General features: G+C 35.8%; 4 protein-coding genes across 4 annotated transcripts; 2 read left to right on the forward strand and 2 right to left on the reverse strand.

Annotated features, from left to right (window-relative positions):
• Window positions 1-18: 18 nt before the first annotated feature.
• On the reverse strand, window positions 19-1882 carry LOC106434564 (pectinesterase 31-like). Its single transcript, XM_013875430.3, has 6 exons — window positions 1495-1882; window positions 1315-1419; window positions 912-989; window positions 613-800; window positions 359-532; window positions 19-281 (listed from the first exon to the last, which is right to left on the reverse strand). Exons 1-6 carry the CDS (start codon window positions 1738-1740, stop codon window positions 119-121), a joined length of 954 nt encoding a protein of 317 aa, XP_013730884.1. The 5' UTR covers window positions 1741-1882; the 3' UTR covers window positions 19-118.
• A 287-nt stretch (window positions 1883-2169) lies between these two features.
• Window positions 2170-3938, forward strand: LOC106434560 (uncharacterized protein At5g39570-like). The gene is made up of 2 exons (XM_013875425.3): window positions 2170-2876; window positions 3151-3938. The coding sequence occupies exons 1-2, from the start codon at window positions 2481-2483 to the stop codon at window positions 3724-3726; spliced, it is 972 nt and encodes a 323-aa protein (XP_013730879.1). The 5' UTR covers window positions 2170-2480; the 3' UTR covers window positions 3727-3938.
• Window positions 3939-4062: 124 nt separating this feature from the next.
• Window positions 4063-6317, reverse strand: LOC106371114 (transmembrane emp24 domain-containing protein p24delta11-like). Its single transcript, XM_048774552.1, has 4 exons — window positions 6026-6317; window positions 5659-5868; window positions 5440-5516; window positions 4063-4357 (listed from the first exon to the last, which is right to left on the reverse strand). The coding sequence occupies exons 1-4, from the start codon at window positions 6260-6262 to the stop codon at window positions 4213-4215; spliced, it is 669 nt and encodes a 222-aa protein (XP_048630509.1). The 5' UTR covers window positions 6263-6317; the 3' UTR covers window positions 4063-4212.
• Window positions 6318-6454: 137 nt separating this feature from the next.
• LOC106434578 (phosphate transporter PHO1 homolog 9-like) lies at window positions 6455-10773 on the forward strand. The gene is made up of 13 exons (XM_048774551.1): window positions 6455-7307; window positions 7786-8044; window positions 8146-8194; window positions 8268-8339; window positions 8408-8537; window positions 8624-8744; window positions 8820-9078; window positions 9160-9264; window positions 9349-9393; window positions 9478-9630; window positions 9913-10191; window positions 10270-10409; window positions 10507-10773. The coding sequence occupies exons 1-13, from the start codon at window positions 6653-6655 to the stop codon at window positions 10601-10603; spliced, it is 2364 nt and encodes a 787-aa protein (XP_048630508.1). The 5' UTR covers window positions 6455-6652; the 3' UTR covers window positions 10604-10773.
• The last annotated feature ends 10627 nt before the right edge of the window (window positions 10774-21400 follow it).

A 21400-nucleotide genomic window follows, 5' to 3' on the forward strand; every position in this document is an offset into this window, starting at 1 on the left:
TAAACAAGAAGAAAACAATCAAAAGATAATTTGCAACTTTTTTTGGTTTTGGTGTGTGCATTTATTCACTTTGACAAATGACAAAGATAATATTCCAAGTTCAATTACAACAAGTATTCTACGCAGAATATGGTGTTTTCACTCCCATTCTCAGACACAACCAAGGCCGGTCCTGATCTGGATCCACAAAACTATGATGCAGAAAGTGTCCCGCTTCTTCATCCATCAGTTCTCTCGACCACGTAACACGTCCGGCCGAACAGCTACCAGGACCAAAGCACCTGAGGTTTTTCCATCAAAAAAACAGTATTAAATAACCAACCTAATGTTTTTTACTGCAACTTGTTACAGTATGTACCTGTACTCATAAAAGCAAGCACTTCTCTCATTCTCAGCGTTTCCCCAGTTATGCCAACCATCATTTCTGATACACCCATCCATGTAAGTGTACGCAAGCACCACCCTCCCAAACGGTCCCCATGGCCTTCCCAGATACATATACCCACTCTCACCATTCCCAGTGATCACACATCTACAACAAAGTATGTAGAAACTGAGCTCCCTTGGATGAATATTAGAATACATACCAAATAAACATAAACAAAAACAGACCTTAGGAACACGTAACCAGTTGATTCCTGACACGATTTTCGGCTTTGTGCTGTAATAAAACCCTGAGATTTGCAGTGGATATGGCAGTGTTCCAAGAGCGCTGTGCTGTTCCCAAATATGAAATCCACACTTCCCTCAACGTAGCAGTCTTTCAAATATTGTTTCCCATGATGCAAATATAACGTATCCTGCACTTCACCGTTTGCAATAAAGCACACATCTAAACTTAACAAGTACATAACGTTAAAGAGACCTAAAGAACAATAACATTTTGAAGTTGTCTGAATAAAGAAACGAACCTGCCAGCCGAGAAAGCGACAGTTATAAAAGGCACAACGGTCTGCAGTGACTCTAATCGCCACAGCTTGTCCTGATCCCTATGCATATATAAGAAGTAAAAGAACCATACAAAACTGATGAAACAAGTTGTAAACTTTTGTCGGAATCAGATGAAATTTGTAGTAAAAATTGATCTAATCCTATTCCACTTTTCACTTTATAATAAAATAAAAAGTAAATTTTACTTCATTTATTTATTTTCTGTTCATCATTATATTTTTCTGATTGGAATAGACTACAACTCTATTACAATACTTTCGAATACATAATTACTCTATTTTAAAAGAAGAAAAAAATAGAGTTTTTACATTACAGTACGGAATTTCATTTAGAATTTTAAAGGTACAGAGTTTATACATTTACCTCAGAAGCAGAGTTCTCAAAAGTAACATTCTCTGCAATAAAGTCTTCACCTTCGACAATAACACTCCCGCACCCAAACGTTCCCGTCCCTATGACTCTCGACGCCTGACAAACAAACCAATCAGAGTGATACACGTGCTTTTGCCAAGAATAGAAAGGTTTTCAGAAAAGAAAAAAAACCTGGTGATGCTCGATCTTCGAAGCGGTGTTGTTCCAAGTGATGACGGTGATCTCCGGGGAGATTCCGGCGAAAGTGATGAAGTTTTTTCTCTTGGGCACGTACACAGGCTGTCGGTAAATCCCCGGTGAGAGACGGATCACGGTACGACACGTGTTTCCGAGAGGCACCGAGTCGACTGCGTCTTGGACGGAGAGGTAGTCTCCGGAACCGTCTTGCGTAACCTTCACCATTCTAATCGTCTCCATAATTGAAACTCTTCTTCTATCTTCTCTCTCTAGTGACAGTGTCCGACAAACTCTAGTTGCATTGTATTCGCGGCGGGGCCACGGTGGGGATATACGATTGGTGAGAAAGGAGACAGCTTTAACTCGGTTTGTATGTGTCGTGTTGTTTGATCACCATCTGTGTTCTGTTCTTTTATAGTTTCTTCGTCTTGTTATGTTACTTCTTGTTATTTCTAAAAACCTCCCTGTATTTTCATGTATTTGTAAAATTCACCCGTAGCTCGTGAATTGTATTATTTAACCCAGTCCGAAGCACCCAGTCCATATGTGTTTATTTGTTAATTTAAAACTTTTCATCAAACGCCAAAATCGATTCTTTTTTGGTTGATATATTTTCGAGCCAATATAATTCAATCAACTATAATATAACAACAAAGTACGAATAAAAATTATATTAGAATTTTTTTTTAAAATATATATAAAATATAGAAATTTATATTAAAAAATGAAATCTATAGTAGTAGCGTGAAATAGTAAAAGTTGTTTGTAACAAAGATTCAAATTTACGGTCTGACCGGGTTTGCAACTTGATTTAATTTTTGATACAATAAACGATACGTTGACTTAGTCAACAAAGGTAGAAAGCCACGTGGCAGCATTGACTTTTCCGCATAATGGTGGCCAAGTAAACAGACAAAACACAAACTGAGCAACATTGTAATAGTCAGAGAGGAGGAGAAGAAGAAGGAGACGCTTAAACGATGCCGTACTACACCAAAGACGACGATGAAGTTGATGAATTCAACGACTACGATCCGACGCCGTATAGCGGAGGCTATGACATCACCGTGACGTACGGTCGCTCAGTCCCGCCGTCGGACGAGACTTGTTACCCTCTCTCCTCTCGCTCCGGCGACGCCTTCGAATATCAGCGGCCCGTGTTTTCTTCTAGCCATGAGCCTGCTGCTTATGGCGACCAGGCTCTCAACACCGAGTACAGTAGCTATGCCCGACCCAAAACCCGACCCGGAGGTCACGGAGGCGTTCACGTTGAAGGTGAGTACGGTGGAAGGAAACCTGATTCCGGATATGGCGGAAGAACGGAGGTTGAGTATGGCCGTACACCACCTGAGTTGGAGCACAGCCACACAAAATATGTAAGTTCATTTAGTAAAGTAATATAATCTTTTTGCATCTAGATTGTGTTAAAGTTTGAAAATTGGAATATATATATGGAATATAGAATCTCATAGTGAATTATTATTGTTTTATTTGTTGATATCTTGGCCTGAGAGAACACACTTTGAAGGTTTCTTTAATTTTCTTGTTTTGCTGAGTGATTGACTTTTTTTTATTGAAATTGCAACGTAAAGGTTTTGGATGAATATTAATATATCCTCTCTGGCTCTAATTGTTATTTAAATGTTGCAGAGTGGGAAGGACCCTGGTGATGAGAAGAACATGAAGAAGGATAAGAAAAAGGATGGTAATGTCTCTGACGATGATGAGAAGAAGAAAAAGAAGAAGGAGAAGGACCAATACAAGCACCACAACGACCATCATGATGATGGTTATGATGAGGAAAAGAAGAAGAAGAAGGAGAAGGACCATCATCATGATGATGAAAAGAAGAAGAAAAAGGACTATCATGATGATGGTTATGATGAGAAAAAGAAGAAGGACAAGGACCATCATCATGATGATGATGAGAAGAAAAAGAAGAAGAAGGACAAGGACCAACATGATGATTATGATGAGAAGAAGAAGAAGAAAAAGGACTATGATGATGATGATGAAAAGAAGAAGAAGAAGGAGAAGGACCAACATGATGATTATGATGAGAAGAAGAAGAAGAAAATGGACTATGATGATGATGATGAAAAGAAGAAGAAGAAGAAGAAAGACGATCATGATGAGAAAAAGAAGAAGAAGGAGAAGGACCATCACGATAGTGATGATGAGAAGAAGAACAAGAAGAAGGATAAACACCACAAGGGCCATGACTAAAACCCTTCTTTGTAAGGGATTGCATCTCTCAAGCTTCTATTCACTAATTAAGTAAGTAACCCACTCACCCTTTTCTCTAGGTTTTTGTTTTGTTGTTTTGTTTTTATTTCTGGTTCCCATTTGTGCTATCTTCTACGAGACTTGAACGAGTCATGAAACTCTATGCATTATAAGTTTCCTAGTGATGTGTTTTGGTTTAACCAATCCGGCTATATTACTATCCCGGCCGTTACAAAACAACACAGCTTAAAGGCCTGACTAGCCGGATCTTAGTTCCATTATGCGACCAGCAGAAGAAGAAACTATTCAATATGTGACACAACAAGACTTCTAATCAGTACGAAATGTATGATCTGACTTTAGGATAACCAGAAAAATGGAATGTTACATTCTGAAAATCCAAGATAAAGAAAGTGATTTATTTAGTAAAAAAGAAGCTAAAATGGATAACACCAAAATCTGATAAAAGAGTAACAACTTGTTTGATTAGAGAAGCTTCTTCCTCTCCAAGAATGACTTGAGATGCCACAGTTGTAAACCGGCTACAAACAACGTAACCACCAACGAGAATAAACTTAGACCCGCCATTCTCGAGTTCGTCGACCGGTTTAGCTCTTGCATTTCCCGCTCCCTGTCCCAAACAATAACCATATAACAAACTCATCATCATACTCTCCTTTTTCTCCTAAACTAGACCGTGTAAATCCAATTGCATAACAATCGATCATTGCCTATATAATTCAAAAATGGCTGCAAGCTGACCAAATTTACAAAGGTTTGATTATTATGCTAAATGCATTAAAAACAGTCTTAGAATAAATTTTGAAAAATGTTCCTAAAACTTTACTTGACATTTAAGATTAGTGTGTACTACTTTCTTAGGCTTTTCACATTTCGAAAGTACGACCCATCACCAAAAGTACACTCTGTTGTCAACGAATGTACACCTACGTTGCACGGAAGCTTCATCGGACGTCCGCTTCCCGCTTCGGAACCGGAATCGGAATCGGAACCTTGCGGAAGCTTGCGGAATCTCGCTTCCAAAACGTTTCTAAAATATTCTCTTTAAAAATTTGTTGGAAGCTTACGATTCCGTTTTGGAATCACGCTTCCGTTTTAAAAAAAAATGCAATGTATATCAATAAAATATAAAACCATAGTTTTAATCTATATAAAATAAAAAAATTATAGTAATGAATATGAGTTATAAATATACAAATATACAAATAATACTATAAATTATCTTTATTCATTGAGATTTTTATCAAAGATATAGCACATATTGAAATATATTGTGTCAATTATTTATGAAGTATTAAAAATGATTAATATAATATTTTTGTAAACTTCATTTATGTGTAGTTTACAGTTTTAATATAAAATCATTTCAAAATTATTATAAATGAATAAATGCACTATTTCAAATTAAATCATATAATTTTTAGTCCTAATTTTTTTAAAAAAATAATATATATATATATATATATATATATATTTATTTATATATGGATATACGCTTCCAACACGTACCCGCTTCCTAATATTTTAAAAAATCTCGCTTCTGCGTTTCCTTACGCTTCCGCTTCCACGTACCCGCTTCCGTTTCCATGTAACATAGATGTACACACGAATCAAACGAATGAAATCATGATTATACCAAACAAGAGATATTAGTCTGGTACATATACTTTGCTGGGATTTCTTAAATAGTACCTCTCCCGGAGTAGAAACATTTCGTCGTGTATAGACTCCGTCACGTCTAGTAGTTTCCTCACCTCCACCTCCAGCATCTGATAACGTAACCATATCACTTTACTAAGGTTAAGTTATACATGATACATATAAAGAATTATGGTTTAGATCAAAGAAGAAACTATATGGCTAGGTTTTAAAAAATATGCTAGGATTAAATATATATATATAGTTTTGTACGTTGATCTGGCCTCTCTTGGCGATGGTGGCCCAATCTTTAGCCTCCACGCCACTTTTCCATTCGAAATCAACGGCGAATTTGGCCGGAGGTTTAAAAACAGGAGCAATAAAACACGTTGTGTAATCGCCGTCTTCCACCGCCGTGAAAACGAATTTCCCAGACTCCACATTTTCTGCTTGGTGTTGAGTGTGCCCTTTAGGTGACGCCACCTATACGTAAACAATGAGTTTTTATTTTTTTTAAGGTGAAGGTTCATCAAGGAGTCCTGAGCAGAGATTCACACGTATATTGTGATTCTCTATCGCTAATGAATATCATAGATTATTTCGATTATATACAACCATTAATTTATAATTTAAAACTTACAGTGACAAAGATTTTGTGGGAAGCAGGAAGATGGATAGCTTCGTTGGGATTGACGACGGAATAAGTACCCACAGTCAGATAATTCATTTTGATGTCGTCTGAGATACATTTGGTCATGCCTGATTCCAGATCCAATCTCATCGAGTCTCCGGTTCTCATCATCAACATTGTCATCGTTATGATGATCAATCTTGACGTTGTCATCTGAATCTTGCATGTTGATAATCGCAAATCCATGTTTCAATTACACAGAAAAAATTAGAAAATATAAAAAATAAAATGTTTGTTTTGGTTAAGAGATGTAACGAGGAACTGATGAGTTTAAGTATGGTTTGGGACTAACGCATGCACATGCACGTGTGGTTACAAACACACTAAAAAGACTTGAATTCCAAAAATAGAATAAACATGCATCTCCGAATCTCACCCACGAATTTTGGGTATTTTTGAGATGACTAGAGATTACCAAAAGAGGGGGAAAAGATTAACAAATAAAAACAGTTTCTTCTTTTCTTTTTCTTTTTGGTAGATTTTCCTCCGGAAAGATTTGTTTTTGGTGGATTTCTTCCCGGAAAAATCCAACATTTTCCGGGGGAAAATATACCAAATCAAGAAAAGAAGAAGATAATGAAGTTCGGAAGAGAATATGAAGTACAAATGATCCAAGAATGGAGAGAAGCCTACATGGATTATCGTTCTCTCAAATCCATCGTCAAACAAGTCCTTCGTTTTCACCTACAGAAACAACAACATCCATATCATCCTCCTCCTCCTCCTCCCACCGGAGAGACCGCACCTCTCCACGCCGCCAGCACGGGCGGGACCGGCGCATCCGGTCTATCAAGAAGAGTCTCTCTCTACCGTGCATTCAGCGGCCTAACAAACCGAGCCAAAGGAGGCTCCCCGAAGAAATCACACAAACACAACAATCCTCTAAGCAGCAAACGCCATTACCATCTATTCGACGATGACGAGGATCAAGTCATTCTCATCAACGAGGACGAGACGGGTAGCTACAACACGACGTTTCTATGCTCCGCGGAGGAAGGAGGAGAGATGGAGGTTCAGTTTTTCCGGCGGCTTGATGGAGAGTTTAACAAGGTTTTGAGATTTTATAGGCAGAAAGTGGAGAGCGTGATGGAGGAAGCCGATGAGCTTAGTAGACAGTTAAACGTTTTGATTGCTCTTAGAGTTAAGGTTGAGAATCCAAACGTTGACTTCCCTGACATTAATAGTCTCTCGAGTGCTCCTACTTCTCCACACACGACCAACAGAACTCCAGGTTTAGCTCCATAATTTCATCATAACTCCTAAGATAACGTTACATTTTGTAGATATATCAAACAAGCCCGGTACGAGCATAGTCAAAGGAGCATGATGCTTAAGGCATCACAATTTTGTGCAATGATTTTAGCTGTATGTAGGAAATTATAAAAAAAAAATTGTCAAAAATAAGGACACAGAAATTTTATAGATTCAACACGAGAACGAGAATATAGATCCGATTATAAGCCTACTCGTACAAAAATTGGGTGTTTTTGTTCAAGGGCACATACTTTTGTTTGAGCGTTGGACATTAATAAATTTTTAACATTTAATCTTTAAGTTATATTTTAAACACGTCCAAATCAAATAATTTGAAGGGTTTCTAGATATTCCAGGACTAAACTTTACCCATTTAAGTGATGTTTAATCTGGATTAAATGATTATCCTAGCGTTAACCTCAGATATAATTTATGTGAATGTATTATATTTGTAGCCATTTCACCATTGGAAGTGATCAAGGAAATGGAACAGACAGAAGATAAGAAAGTCTTTAAACCTGCTCCAGTAGAAATGCTGGATCATATAAAGCTCAAGATCGAACCCGAAACTCCGTTGTCAATGCTTAAGTGCATGATCATGGGTCTCTCAACTGAGCAAACCTTCAGTAAACCTGAGCTTAAGAGAGCCGAGGAGCTTATGGACCGCGCTTTTGTTGAGTTCTACCAGAAACTTAGGTTCCTAAAGAGTTATTGGTAAGAATTATAATTCTTTTTTATTTATTTAACTATAATTCGTTAGATCTCTAGTTTCTATATAAACCTGCTTCTCATAATTTCTCTCACTATGTTTGCAGCTTCTTGAACCAGTTGGCGTTTTCAAAGATACTAAAGAAGTATGACAAGGTTTGCAATCTTCTCATTAAGCATATGCTTCTTGCTGTGATTTGATACTGATGTATTCTGTAATGTTTCACAGACTACTTCGAGGAACGCATCTAAGCCTTATCTACATACGGTTGATCATTCTTATTTAGGCAGCTGCGACGAGGTTAATACAAATAACCAATTTCTTCTTAAATGTTACTTAAAACCATACTTATCTTTACATTTTTTCAGGTCTCAAGTCTCATGTCTAGAGTGGAAGCTACATTTATTAAGCATTTCGCCAATGGAAATCACCGTGAAGGAATGAAATGTCTAAGGACTAAAGCTAAAAGGGAGAAACACAGAATCACATACTTCCTCGGTGCTTAAACCCAATTTTTCTAACCTATGAAATGACAAAACCTAATGCTCTTTCTAGTAGACTAAAACATCATCCTTCATCTACAGGCTTCTTGTCTGGTTGCGCCGTAGCTCTAGCCATTGCGATATCGGTTCTTGTACATATAAGAGGCATAACAAAAAGCGAAGGCAGGCATCAATACATGGAGAACATCTTCCCTCTTTACAGGTTCTTGATAACGTTGCATTCATCACTTTTGAACACAGAAGAATTTAATTATCTAATGCTACTTTTTTTCCGCAGCATGTTCGGGTTTGTTGCGGTTCATTTGTTTATGTATGCAGGAGACATATATTTCTGGAGACGATATAGAGTAAACTACCCTTTTATCTTCGGGTTTGAGCAAGGGACCGATCTTGGTTACAGAGAAGTTCTCCTCCTAGCCTCTGCTCTAGCAGTTCTTACATTTGGAGGAGCCATCTCGAATCTCGACATGGAGATGGATCCGAGAACCAAAAGTTTTAGTGTCATCACTGAGCTTGTTCCTTTAGGTCTTCTCATTGTAAGTTATTTAGGTTATTGATATTGATCTCTAACAATAAATCCTCATTGTTAGTTTTGAAATTAAATTTTATGATTGCAGTTCTTCATGATTACACTGTTCTGTCCATTGAATATAATATATCGGTCAAGCCGATATTTCTTCATAGGATGCGCCTTCCGATGTCTTTTAAGCCCGCTATACAAGGTAACGTGCAATGCAAGTAAGGGCGCTATACGATGTAGCGTTCAGTCCAAGTAATCTCTAGAGTTTGTGTTTTTCTATTGCTAGGTTATTCTCCCGGATTTTTTTCTCGCTGATCAGTTGACAACTCAGGTAACGAGTTGCTTGGTTTATGATCCGGTTATCAAGCTTGTGTGTGTTTTCTCCTCAGAAACTGATTAGGGTTTGGTTTCGCAGGTGCAAACATTCAGAAGCTTATTGTTTTACGTTTGTTATTATGGATGGGGAGGAGATTTCAAGAAACGAACACACACATGCTATGAGAGTGACATTTACAAAGAACTCTACCTTGTCGTTGCGATCATTCCTTACTGGTTCCGCTTCGCTCAGGTACTAAAACAATGTCAGTACTTGTAGGCAATGCTTAAAAAATCGCTAGATGGTAATTAGCTGTTTCATAAGGGTTAGTATCTAGGTAGGCACCTAGGGTAGACCGATTTTTTTTTTTTAATAATTGTTTTAGAGAAGTCATTTCGCTTATGACTGAATTTTAGTGTCTAGGGTGCCTAAACTGATTTTTAGAAAATTTCTTGCAAGTGAAGTAAGCAAGTTTGCATCCTTTCAAAATGTTTCAAAACTCTTTTGTTTGTTTGTTTGTTTGTTTGGTTGCAGTGTATAAGGAGGTTAGTTGAGGAGAAAGATAAGATGAATGGCCTAAATGCACTAAAGTATCTCTCGACCATATTAGCGGTGGCGGCTAGAACAATATTTGAAACAAAGAGAGGGACGTATTGGCTTACTGTGGCTGTAACCACGTCAACCATTGCCACATTGTTCAATACTTACTGGGACATATTCAGGGATTGGGGTCTAATGAACCGCAACTCGAAAAACCCTTGGCTTCGTGACAAACTCTTAATCCCTTACAAAAGCATATACTTCATTGCCATGGTAAAAAAAAAATAGACACTAGAAGCTTTTCTTTCCGTGGAATATTATTATTATTAATTGAGAAATTGTAAAATGAAGGTGGTGAATGTGGTGCTGAGGCTGGCTTGGATGCAGACGGTACTTGGGATTAGAGAAGCTCCATTTTTGCACAGAAGAGCTTTGGTTGCTGTTGTTACCATCTTAGAGATTGTTCGTCGTGGCATTTGGAACTTCTTCAGGTTCAGTTTTTTACTTAAAACCACATTCCAGAAGTTACGGAAGAAAGAGATCATAAAATGAAAATTTTGTGTTCTGACTTTGTGTGTATGCAATCAGGTTGGAGAATGAGCATTTGAACAATGTGGGGAAATACAGAGCCTTCAAGTCTGTACCTTTGCCTTTTCAAGAAGTTGGAGGAAGCAAGAGCATGTAAATTTATACATATAATGTGGACTAAACACAAAATGTGTGTATTAATTGTTTTATTGTTGTATCGTATGAAAATTGATTCATCCCAATTTTCCAGCAAATATCATTTTTTTGGATCTCTTAACTTGTTAGCATTAACGGATGTCTTTTTATGACCCGACCCGATTCTATTCGGGCTCTCTTTGTCTCTGCTGCCAGTAATCTTCTGAAATTCTCTTTGATTTCAAAATTTTAAAATCAAATTTTCTTTTAATCTACAATAGATTTTAACCCGCACACCTGTGCGGGTAACATTTCATTTATAAATATAAAATTTTATATTATTTTGTATATAATAATTTATAATAATATATTGCTGTCATTTTAAAATAAATAAATAGATGATCTAAATATTAAAATTTAACATATGTTAACAATTTTATTTTTTGTAAAAATTATTACATAATTTATGAATATTAATCATTTTAAAAGGTGAATGATATTTTAGTCACTTTAAATGGTGAATAATATTTTATTTATTTGTCTTACTGAAAGTTCTTTTTCAAAATATATTGGTTTACCAATTCAACATAATTTTAATATGTTTGCAAAAAAAAAACATATTTTAATATGTAATTCATTAATTACTTCTATTTTTTTTTAAAAAAATTATTTCTATTTTAATATAATGTAGAATATACTTATAAAATTTATAAATTAGGAAAAAAAATTCATTATTTTGTTTATAATAAACATTTAATTAAAATTAATTTATAATAATATTATGCTACTAATTTCGAAATTAATCAATGCATTAATTAAAAGAATATTTAAATTTTTTAAAAAAATTTGTTAGATTTTTTCTCAACAGATTTGTTATTCCTAAAACTAAAATTTAAATGTATAGTCAAAATGGATTTTTTATTAATATCCTTATAATTATTTAGAAATGTTATACATTAAATAAACAAATGTAAATAATAAAAAAAATATTTGAATATATGGACGTAGACTTCTAGTATGACTATTTTGTAGTAGATAAAAATGGTACTTCTCTTTTAATAGAGAAGATTAGTTTCTTAATAGATTATATAAATCTATAAATTGATTTTTGAAATGTTGTTAATTTCTTTTTTTGATTATCTCCCGAGTTTTGAATCAAATAGAACCGAGATGTGATGTTAAGAGTTTTCAAATGATGTAGTATAAAAGATTGTCGAACCAGTTCTAAGGGATATCAAAGCACCGAGAATGCAAGTACTAATTTAATCTAAGTGCAACCAATGATTTGGATGATTTTAAACTACTACTAATACTAGAAAGCAATAACATAATGATACTTTCTTGACTAAGGGAAAAGAGAACTCATGGACATAGGGATTAGACCTTGGGTGATCAAGTTTCGAACTAAGGATGAAAAATGATCAATCAAACTATCGACCTTAAGCCTAGACACAATTCTAAACAAGTTCTATGTCTAGATGAATGCTCATTTGCTAACATATCTCAAACATCAAATGTCTTTGGTTGAATAATATGAAAGCAATCATTACTAACAAGTCTATTAGCTATCTTAGCACCTTTAACAACAAATGTCTTTGGCAAAGTATACTAAAAGCAAAGTATACTAAAAGCATAGGAGAGTTGTCTCAGGCATTTCATCAAACACCTTTTTGGTGGGAAATGCCTATTGATCAACTTTTGAGTAGCCAACTCAGAAGATGCATTATGAATATACTCTACTAGGAAGGAACAAGAATGATCTACACTAAAACAACTTAGAACTAACCTAATCACCCTTAATCTTCCTAACCCATGAATTCAAAAAGTGATTACTCACTAATCTCCATGATTCCTCTTAAACCCATATTGGATTTCAGATTAATCATGTAGAGAAAAATATAAGAAATCAACAAGAATACAAGATGAAAGCAATCTGAATCTCAAGAAGTTTTTCTAGTTATTCTCCACCAAAGAGATCATCTGTCTCCAATGGCTTACAAAAGTACTTAACTTAGGTTTAGGCAATGTAAAACAAAAAACAAATGACCAAAAGGCCCCTGAAATAACATAAAAATCGTCCAAGCAAAACACGCGGAACGACCTAGCATAGCCGCTCAAGGAGGTCGCTCCCGACGCGTTTCTTCGTGTCTCGCCCCGTCAAAACGCGAGCGACTTGAGCTGGTCGCTCTGGCTGGAGCGACTTGAGATAGTCGCTCTGGGCTGGTCGCTCTGGCTGGGAGCAACCTTGGTAGGTCGCTCCAGGATGTTCGAACAGGGTGGATATGCCTCTAGTAAATTGGTCATAACTCTTTCATTACATCTTCAAATGACTTGAAACCATTTCCATTAGAAAGCTAACTCAATTTGCTGTGTCTCCACAGAAGATTTCTCTAAAGGCTCCATACATGCTCATCTTTCACCCCCTTTTGGATCACAATGCTCCCAAACATCTCAAATCACTCCATGGCACACTCTAACACCTAATAAGGACAATAAATACAAAATGCAATCTAGACATGGCTAAATCCTAATCTATATGATGAAAATGCTCATGGATGAATGGATAAAACAATGAAAATATGCAAGACATCAAGATGATTTATAAATTGGAACATTTTTGCCGAGTAGAACTGAAATGATCAAATTTGGATTGACCATTCTTATTTAAGTAACTAATCAAAATATATTTGTACTAACTTCTGAATTGGTTTTGTTACATTGTATGTTGTAACCACCAACAGTCTATTTTTTATAGACATGTTACAACAATTTATGACAATCCGGGAAAAAAGTATGAGAACAGGAAAGTTTAAAAGGTATATGTAAGACCAGAATCACGGAGTCTTACAAAATGTGACAAGAGTTTTTCAATAACTTTGTATATCATAGTGTTAGAGAGCATCTTCGGAGTCTAAAAAAATCATCAAAAAATAGTCTCTCAAGCTTTAGAAAAATATACGTAATAATATGGGCTTATTAGTGAGATAGCCATATATGAATGTCAAATTAAGGAAGTAGTCATGATTTTGACATAATTAAATGTCAGGCTTTTTGCATTCAATCTAACCGGTTATACCCTTACCAGCAACAAGTTTCCAGTTGCATTGTCTAAAGTAAATAACGTGGTTATTTTTTGTGGCTTATTAACAATCACAGAACTGTACTGAAAGCGTACATAAGATATATTTCACACATATGATGAAAGAGTATGCATCGACATTAGGTAATAATATTTGTATGTGTAACAAAACATATGTAAATGTAATGGATATTTGATGTTATTAAAATTGCTATTCCATATAGATAAATAGCATAGTTCACGTATTACAGGCCAAGATATATGTGTTGTAAGTACTCAATGCTTCTTAAATGATAATATCTGGAAACATGGTTATAACAGAGTAATCCATTGTATTTTATATAGAAATGAACTTTTTATATTTCAAACATTACGATGATGCAGAACGATAGTGCATTTGTTACAGATCATGCAATTTCATCTCAAGTAGAATAGTTTGTTAATCGATTCTATCTCAAATAGAATAGTTTGAACATATAATTTTTCATATTCTATTTCAAATAGATTATGCATAAAAGATCTCACACAGACAAGTTGTATTGATTAAACCTTAAACCCTAAACCCTAAATCATAAACCATAAATCCTAAACCCTAAACCCTAAACCCAAATATAATCTCTAAACCCAAATAGAATAGAACAAAATAAATAACACAATACATACTGGTAAAATTATAAAATGTATATAATTGCATGGAAAGAAGTTAATGATGACCTAACCATACCACCTCGCCTTTTAAATACTAAACCCTAAACTCTAATCACTAAACCCTAACCCAAATATAAACCCTAAACCCACATATCAAAATCTAAAAAATACATAATATTATATATGTAATATTAAATTATACAATGTAGATCATAGTATGTTTTTTACAGATTCAAAAACATGTAGCCATAGTGAAAACTTAAAAAAATTACAAACTATATATATAAACAAAATATCACTTTTTAGTAACCGTCAAATAGAATAGAACATGATAAAATAGTATAGTAACAAAATATATCATATTACAAAATAGGAAAATACATATTGTTTTACATTTATATTCTATATGCATAAATAACTACATTGGTTTCGATTGTAGATATAGAGGTGATCGCCACTGCACAAGTCTTGTCTCTCACCATAAGAGTCTTTGAAACTCTATTATTCGCCACAGTTCTTTGCCATCAACATAGAAAATTTCATCAACAATCTCACAATTAATATACTATACGGACAGACATTTGTACTATTCCATTTATATACAATACCTTATGTACCCTAATTCTGAGAGTAGCTCCAAATTGAAAGAAAATAAGCAGGGACGAGAAGACGGTGAAGAGAATCAATGGAAAACAAGGAGAACTTACGGGAGTTTCAAAGATCTGAGAAGAATCGAGTTGGAGAAGTTCGGTAGAAAGGGTGTGCTACTAACCGCCGCTTAAACCCTAACGGAGACCCCTAACTCCGAAAACGAGTGACAATGGAGAACGAAGGAGATGGAAACTCTGTCTATTACATGCAGAGTTGAGGCGTTGGAGTGTTGGAGGAATTAGGTGAACGACGGTGAAAGTTAAAAGAGAAAGATGTGAACGACGGTGAGACACAAGTTACTTTTGTAAAGTTAATAATTAAAATATTTATTTAATTATAGTAGCAGGTTGAGCCGGTGATGTTTCAGAGGTATTAGCGTATTAATATATAATTGTAACAGTGTGTATAGAAATATTAGGTTAAATAGCTAGTATGTGAATTACCGTTTTTTCATGGTCATTGGGCCCAATTCTCCTAATAATATTAGAGATTCAGTTTGAGATTCTTATTGATAAACACAGAACACTATCACTACAAGAAAACACGCCGAATTCCGACGGAGATTCCGACGGACGACACAGCCGTCGGACACTTTGGACGGAATTCTGACCGATTTCCGACGAAAACAAAAAATCTGAAGTCGTCGGAATTCCGTCGGCTAATTCCGACGAATTTCCGAGAAAACATGGGTCGTCGGAATATTCCGACGACTTTTCGACGATATTCCGATAAACAATATAACCGTTGTAGTCGTCGAAAAGTCGTCGGAATATTCCGTCAAATTTCCGACGATATGCCGATGAAAAGATATAACCGTTACGGTCGTCGGTATTCCGTCGGTATTTACCGACGAATTTCCGACGAACCAAGTGACCGTTGCCGACAAATAAATATGACCGTTTTATAGCCGTTCGAGATTGGAAAATACTGACGGAATTCCGACGGAATGCTTAATATCTGTCGGTATTCCGTCGGAAAGTCGTCGGATATCCGTAAGCAATTTCCTATAAATGCAACCCCTCCTCATTCATCTCATTCACACCTCATTCTCTCTTCTTTCTCTTTAGTCATAACAATTCCGTGAAAATCATGTCTTCAGGAGCTTATTATCGTTCGTGGATGGATAAACCTCATTTGGATCCCAACACTAATTTGCTTACGGAAGAATACGTTCAAGGAATTGGAGAATTCATGAGGCTTGTTCAACAGCAACCGGATGCAAAAAGTGGTATGTTAAGATGTCCCTGCTCTACTTGCAATAATAATAAGGTTATAAAAGAATTTGATGTTTGGACTCATTTGTATATGAAAGGGTTTTCACGTAATTATAAAGTTTGGTACCTTCATGGGGAAACTGGTTATGAATATGGTAGTACTAGCGAACCTCAGCCTGTTAGTGAACTTCAGCCTGATATTAGGTTAGAAGAACCTAGAACGGATATAGATTATGGTGTAGGTACTGAGCAGATGGTACATGATCATTATAGAGGGGAAGAACCAAATCCCGAATCTAGGAGATTTTTTGATATGTTAGATGCAGGAAAACAACCTTTGTATCAAAATTGTAGAGATGGTCATTCAGTCTTATCATCTGCAACTAGATTAATGGGTATTAAGACAGACTATAATTTGGCTGAAGAATGCATGGATGCGATTACTGATTTTGTCAAAGGTATTCTACCTGAGGATAACCTTGCACCGGGTTCATACTACGAGGTTCAGAAACTTGTAGCCGGTCTTCAACTACCGTACGAAGTGATAGATGTATGTATTGACAACTGCATGATCTACTGGAGAGCGGATGAGACACGAAATGTATGCAAATTTTGTGGGAAACCTCGTTATCAGGAGACGAGGGGAAGAGTTCCGATCCCGTTCAAAAGAATGTGGTATTTGCCTTTGACGGAAAGATTGAAGAGGTTGTATCAGTGTGAGCGCACAGCAAAAGCAATGAGATGGCATGCAGAGCATTCCACAAATGGTGAGATTAGACATCCTTCAGATGCGAAGGCTTGGAAACATTTCCAGTCAACATATCCAGAATTTGCGGAAGAGAGAAGAAATGTTTATCTTGGATTATCTACTGATGGTTTCAGCCCGTTTGGAAAGCATGGAAGACAGTATTCTCTATGGCCAGTTATCGTGACCCCGTACAACTTACCGCCGAGCTTGTGCATGCGACGAGAGTTTTTGTTTCTCTCAATTCTCGTCCCCGGTCCAGATCATCCTAAAAGATCACTAGATGTGTTTCTTCAACCACTGATATATGAGTTGCAACAACTATGGGCGCATGGTTTTGAGACATACGATGTTTCGTGCAAAGAAAACTTTCAGATGCGGGCAGTACTTATGTGGACAATAAGTGACTTTCCAGCATATGGTATGTTATCTGGATGGACAACACATGGGAGGCTATCATGTCCATATTGTCAAGATGACACCGATGCTTTCCAACTAAAGAACGGAAGGAAAACGTGTTGGTTTGACTGTCACAGACGATTTCTTCCACCTGATCATCCATACCGCAGGAGTAAGACTTCGTTTACGAAGAACAAGCAGGTGTTTGATGGTCCACCTGAGGAAGTTAGTGGGGAAAATTTGTTGAAGCAGTTTAGGGATTTTGATGCAGAAAGGACGCCAGATGTAGGTGGACATGAAAACATTCGAGTCAGTGCGGTTGGAGAGCTACATAACTGGCACAAAAAGAGTATTTTCTGGGATCTGCCATATTGGAAGACTCATCTATTGCGGCATAATTTAGATGTCATGCATATTGAGAAGAACTTCTTCGACAATCTGATGAACACAGTCCTTAACATCCAAGGTAAAACGAAGGATAATTTGAAGTCAAGGTTGGATTTAGTCGATATCTGTGATCGTTCTGAACTTCACGTTGATGAGAACGGTACGGCCCCTTTTCCCATTTATCGGCTGGATGGTGCTAGAAAAGAAGAGTTCTTTGATTGGATTACAGATAAAGTGAAATTTCCTGACGGATATGCATCAAATTTGGGGAACTGCGTTGATAGAAGCGAAGGAAAGTTTAGTGGCTTGAAGAGTCATGATTGTCATGTAATTATGCAGCGCCTCCTCCCGTTTGCTTTTTCAGCATTATTGCCACGTAATGTTCATGAAGCAATTGCAGGGATAAGTGTTTTCTTCCGCGACTTATGCAGCAGAGTAGTGACTGAAGAGGGTATTAATAATTTGAAGACAAACGCACCAGTCAGCATGTGCAACCTTGAGAAGATATTTCCTCCATCATTCTTTGATGTAATGGAACATCTTGCTAGGATATATAAGTTAGGATTGTTGTTTGGATTGTTGTTTAAGTTTTTTTTTGGAATTATTTTGTGTTTTTGTTAAATTCAAAACGTTTTCCTGTTTTTAAAAACGTTTTTGATTTTTAAAAACGTTTTTCAAGTTTCCAATAATAAACTATGTATAATAAAACGTTTTTAAAAAATTTTAAAAATATTTAACAACATTTTTCTATAATTATAAAAATTTATAATTTTGTATACATATATATATATAAATCATGTATAATAAAAAATTTTAAAATTTTAATAATTTTTTACAAATTTCCAGTAATAAACTATGTATAATAAAACGTTTTTAAAAAATTTTAAAAATATTTAACAACATTTTTCTATAATTATAAAAATTTATAATTTTGTATACATATATATATATAAATCATGTATAATAAAAAATTTTAAAATTTAATAATTTTTACAAATTTCCAGTAATAAACTATGTATAATAAAACGTTTTTTAAAATTTTAAAAATATTAACAACATTTTTCTGTAATTATAAAAATTTATAATTTTGTATACAATATATATATAAATCATGTATAATAAAAAATTTAGTTGTTTTTTTTAAACGTTTATAAAACCTTTTGTAAATATATAAATGAAAACATTAAAAATAGAAATGGTTTGAAAAGATTTTGATAAATTAATTTTTTTTTAGGTCCGAGGATGTACCCCGCCCCGCAGCCCGTCTTCGACGTAGTTCGGTGAGCAGTTCCCGTGCATCGGGATCGTCTCACGAACAAAACTCGGTTCCCGCATATATTCCCGCTCCAGCTCCCGCTGCCCCTCCCGCTGCTGCTCAACAGGATCCGGGGGTCATGCCAGTTGATCTATTGGTTCAACAACCAGGTCGAGAGCATCTCCCGGTTCTCCATCCCAACCCACGACGAGGACATAGCACTTGGTTAGTATTTTTTTTAATTTGTAGTATTATGTTTTTTTCCATTAATTAACTTGTTAACTAACTTGTATTTTTTTTAAGGTTCACCAAGTCGAAAAATGGCATTAGCAGGAGCATCAACCAGATGATGTACTCCATGCTTCGTTTTGGATATTCAAAGTGGAGTGTGATTCCTTTCGAAGAACGAGAGTTGTGGTTTCGTCAGTTTGCGGTAAACTCTTCATTTTTTTAAAGTATTTACATTTTTTAAAATATATTTACTTATTAAATTATGTTTGTTTTGTAGCAAGAGTTCAACTGGCACTCCGATCTCACGGAAACAGTCCGTAAGAAATTCAACGAAAAAGCCATGGACTCTTATACGAAGCAGATAAACGCGTGGAAGACAGTTTGGCAGAAGAACAAGAGGCCACGGTTCATCAACGGGACGGTGTGGGAGCAGTTGATAGCTCATTGGGGAAGGAAGGAAGAAACTGCAGAGACGTCTTCTAGGAACTCCAAGAACCGGAAGAGCGATCGTGGCGGGAAAGGTATGTATGTGCACAACCTCGGCGCTTGCTCTATGTCTACTAAGGAAGATGAACTTGTAAGTTTTTTTTAATTATTTATCTTTATATTTTTTAAATAAATATTTTATATATTCCTTGGCTAATAATGGCGGTTTTTTAGATCGAAGAAAATGACGGTAATCCCGTTGATCGTCTCCAACTCATTAAGGTGGCTCACACTAACAAGAAGACAGGTCAAATTCAGGATCCCGTGATCAAAGGTGTCGTTGATTTGGTGGAAGCTGAAATAGCAACTCAATCTCAGCCTCTCTCTGATGACGGCGATTCTACGGGAGCTTCAACCAACTTGTCCCTATTGCAAATAAATGAGATGGTTGAAAAGGTAATTTTTTTTATTAATATATTTTTTTATAATGTCGATTACTAATTTGTCTATATTTACTAACTTTAAATATTTTTGTAGGCGGTTCCTAAAAGGAAAGGAGGCCGTTTAGTTGGGTTGGCCCGCCGTGCTTCTTCGTATCCGGCGTCTTCTTCGCAAGCTCCGTATGCCGATCCCATGATTCTCGAGGAGCTACATGACAAAGATGAACGGATTGGGGCATTGGAGGAGCAGAACACCACTATCCTTTCGGAGAATGCCACTATCCGTTCGGAGAATGCCACTATCCTTGCTGAGCTGGCATCCCAGAAGAAGTTCAACGCCGAGATAATGCAGAAGCTAGATCGTTTGATGTCTTCGAGTTCTTAGTTTTTTTCAGCTTTTTAAAACTGTCTGAATGTTTTTTTCTTTCGTTTTGCATGAATTTTAAATTTTCTGAATGTTTTTTTTCTATTTCGGTTTGTATGAATTTAAATTCTATAATATTATTAGTTTTAAATTTCAGATTTTATTTATTTATTAATTAATTTTTCATATAAAAAATATATATAAAAATGCAAAATTAATTCGTATTATTAAAATTGACATTTTCCGACGAACTAAGTTCTCGGTAAATACCGACGGAGTATGACTCGTCGGTAAATACCGACGGACTATGATTCGTCGGAACATACCGACGAATGGTGAGTCGTCGGAATTTACCGACGAATCGTAATCCGTCGGTATTTACCGACGAGTCATATTCCGTCGGTATTTACCGACGAATCAGACTCCGTCGGTATTTACCGAGAACTTAGTTCGTCGGAATCTTCGGAGGATCCGTCTCCGTCGGTATATAGTTTTTCCGATGAACTCTAGTCTCGTGTGTCCGCATCGGAATATTGTCGGAAGTTCGTCAGAATGTTATTTCTCGGTATTCGTCAGAAAGTCGTCGGAAATTCTGACGAAATTCCGACGAATTCTTTTTTTCCGACGAAATGATACCGACGAACGCCTTCGTCAGAAATGCGTCGGAATAGGCCTTTTCCGACGAACTTCCGACGATTTTGGCCATCAGAATCTCTTTGTTTTCTTGTAGTGTATACTAACTTACCCCATAATTGTTTTCTCCATATATGTATATATTTTTCTTCTTTGAAACACTTCTCCACATATATACATACATATATCAATATTTTTGATCTGTTTCAGTTTCATTGTTCAGAAATTACAAATGCAATCGACCTCAACCGTTGTAACCACAATGAAAATCATATTATTTTGGCTTAAAACCAGACAGAATGACAATCATATTATTTTTTTATTTTAGTAGGTGACAATATATAATT

This window comes from Brassica napus, unplaced genomic scaffold (genome assembly GCF_020379485.1).
Source record: "Brassica napus cultivar Da-Ae unplaced genomic scaffold, Da-Ae ScsIHWf_382;HRSCAF=603, whole genome shotgun sequence".
NCBI lineage: Eukaryota > Viridiplantae > Streptophyta > Magnoliopsida > Brassicales > Brassicaceae > Brassica > Brassica napus.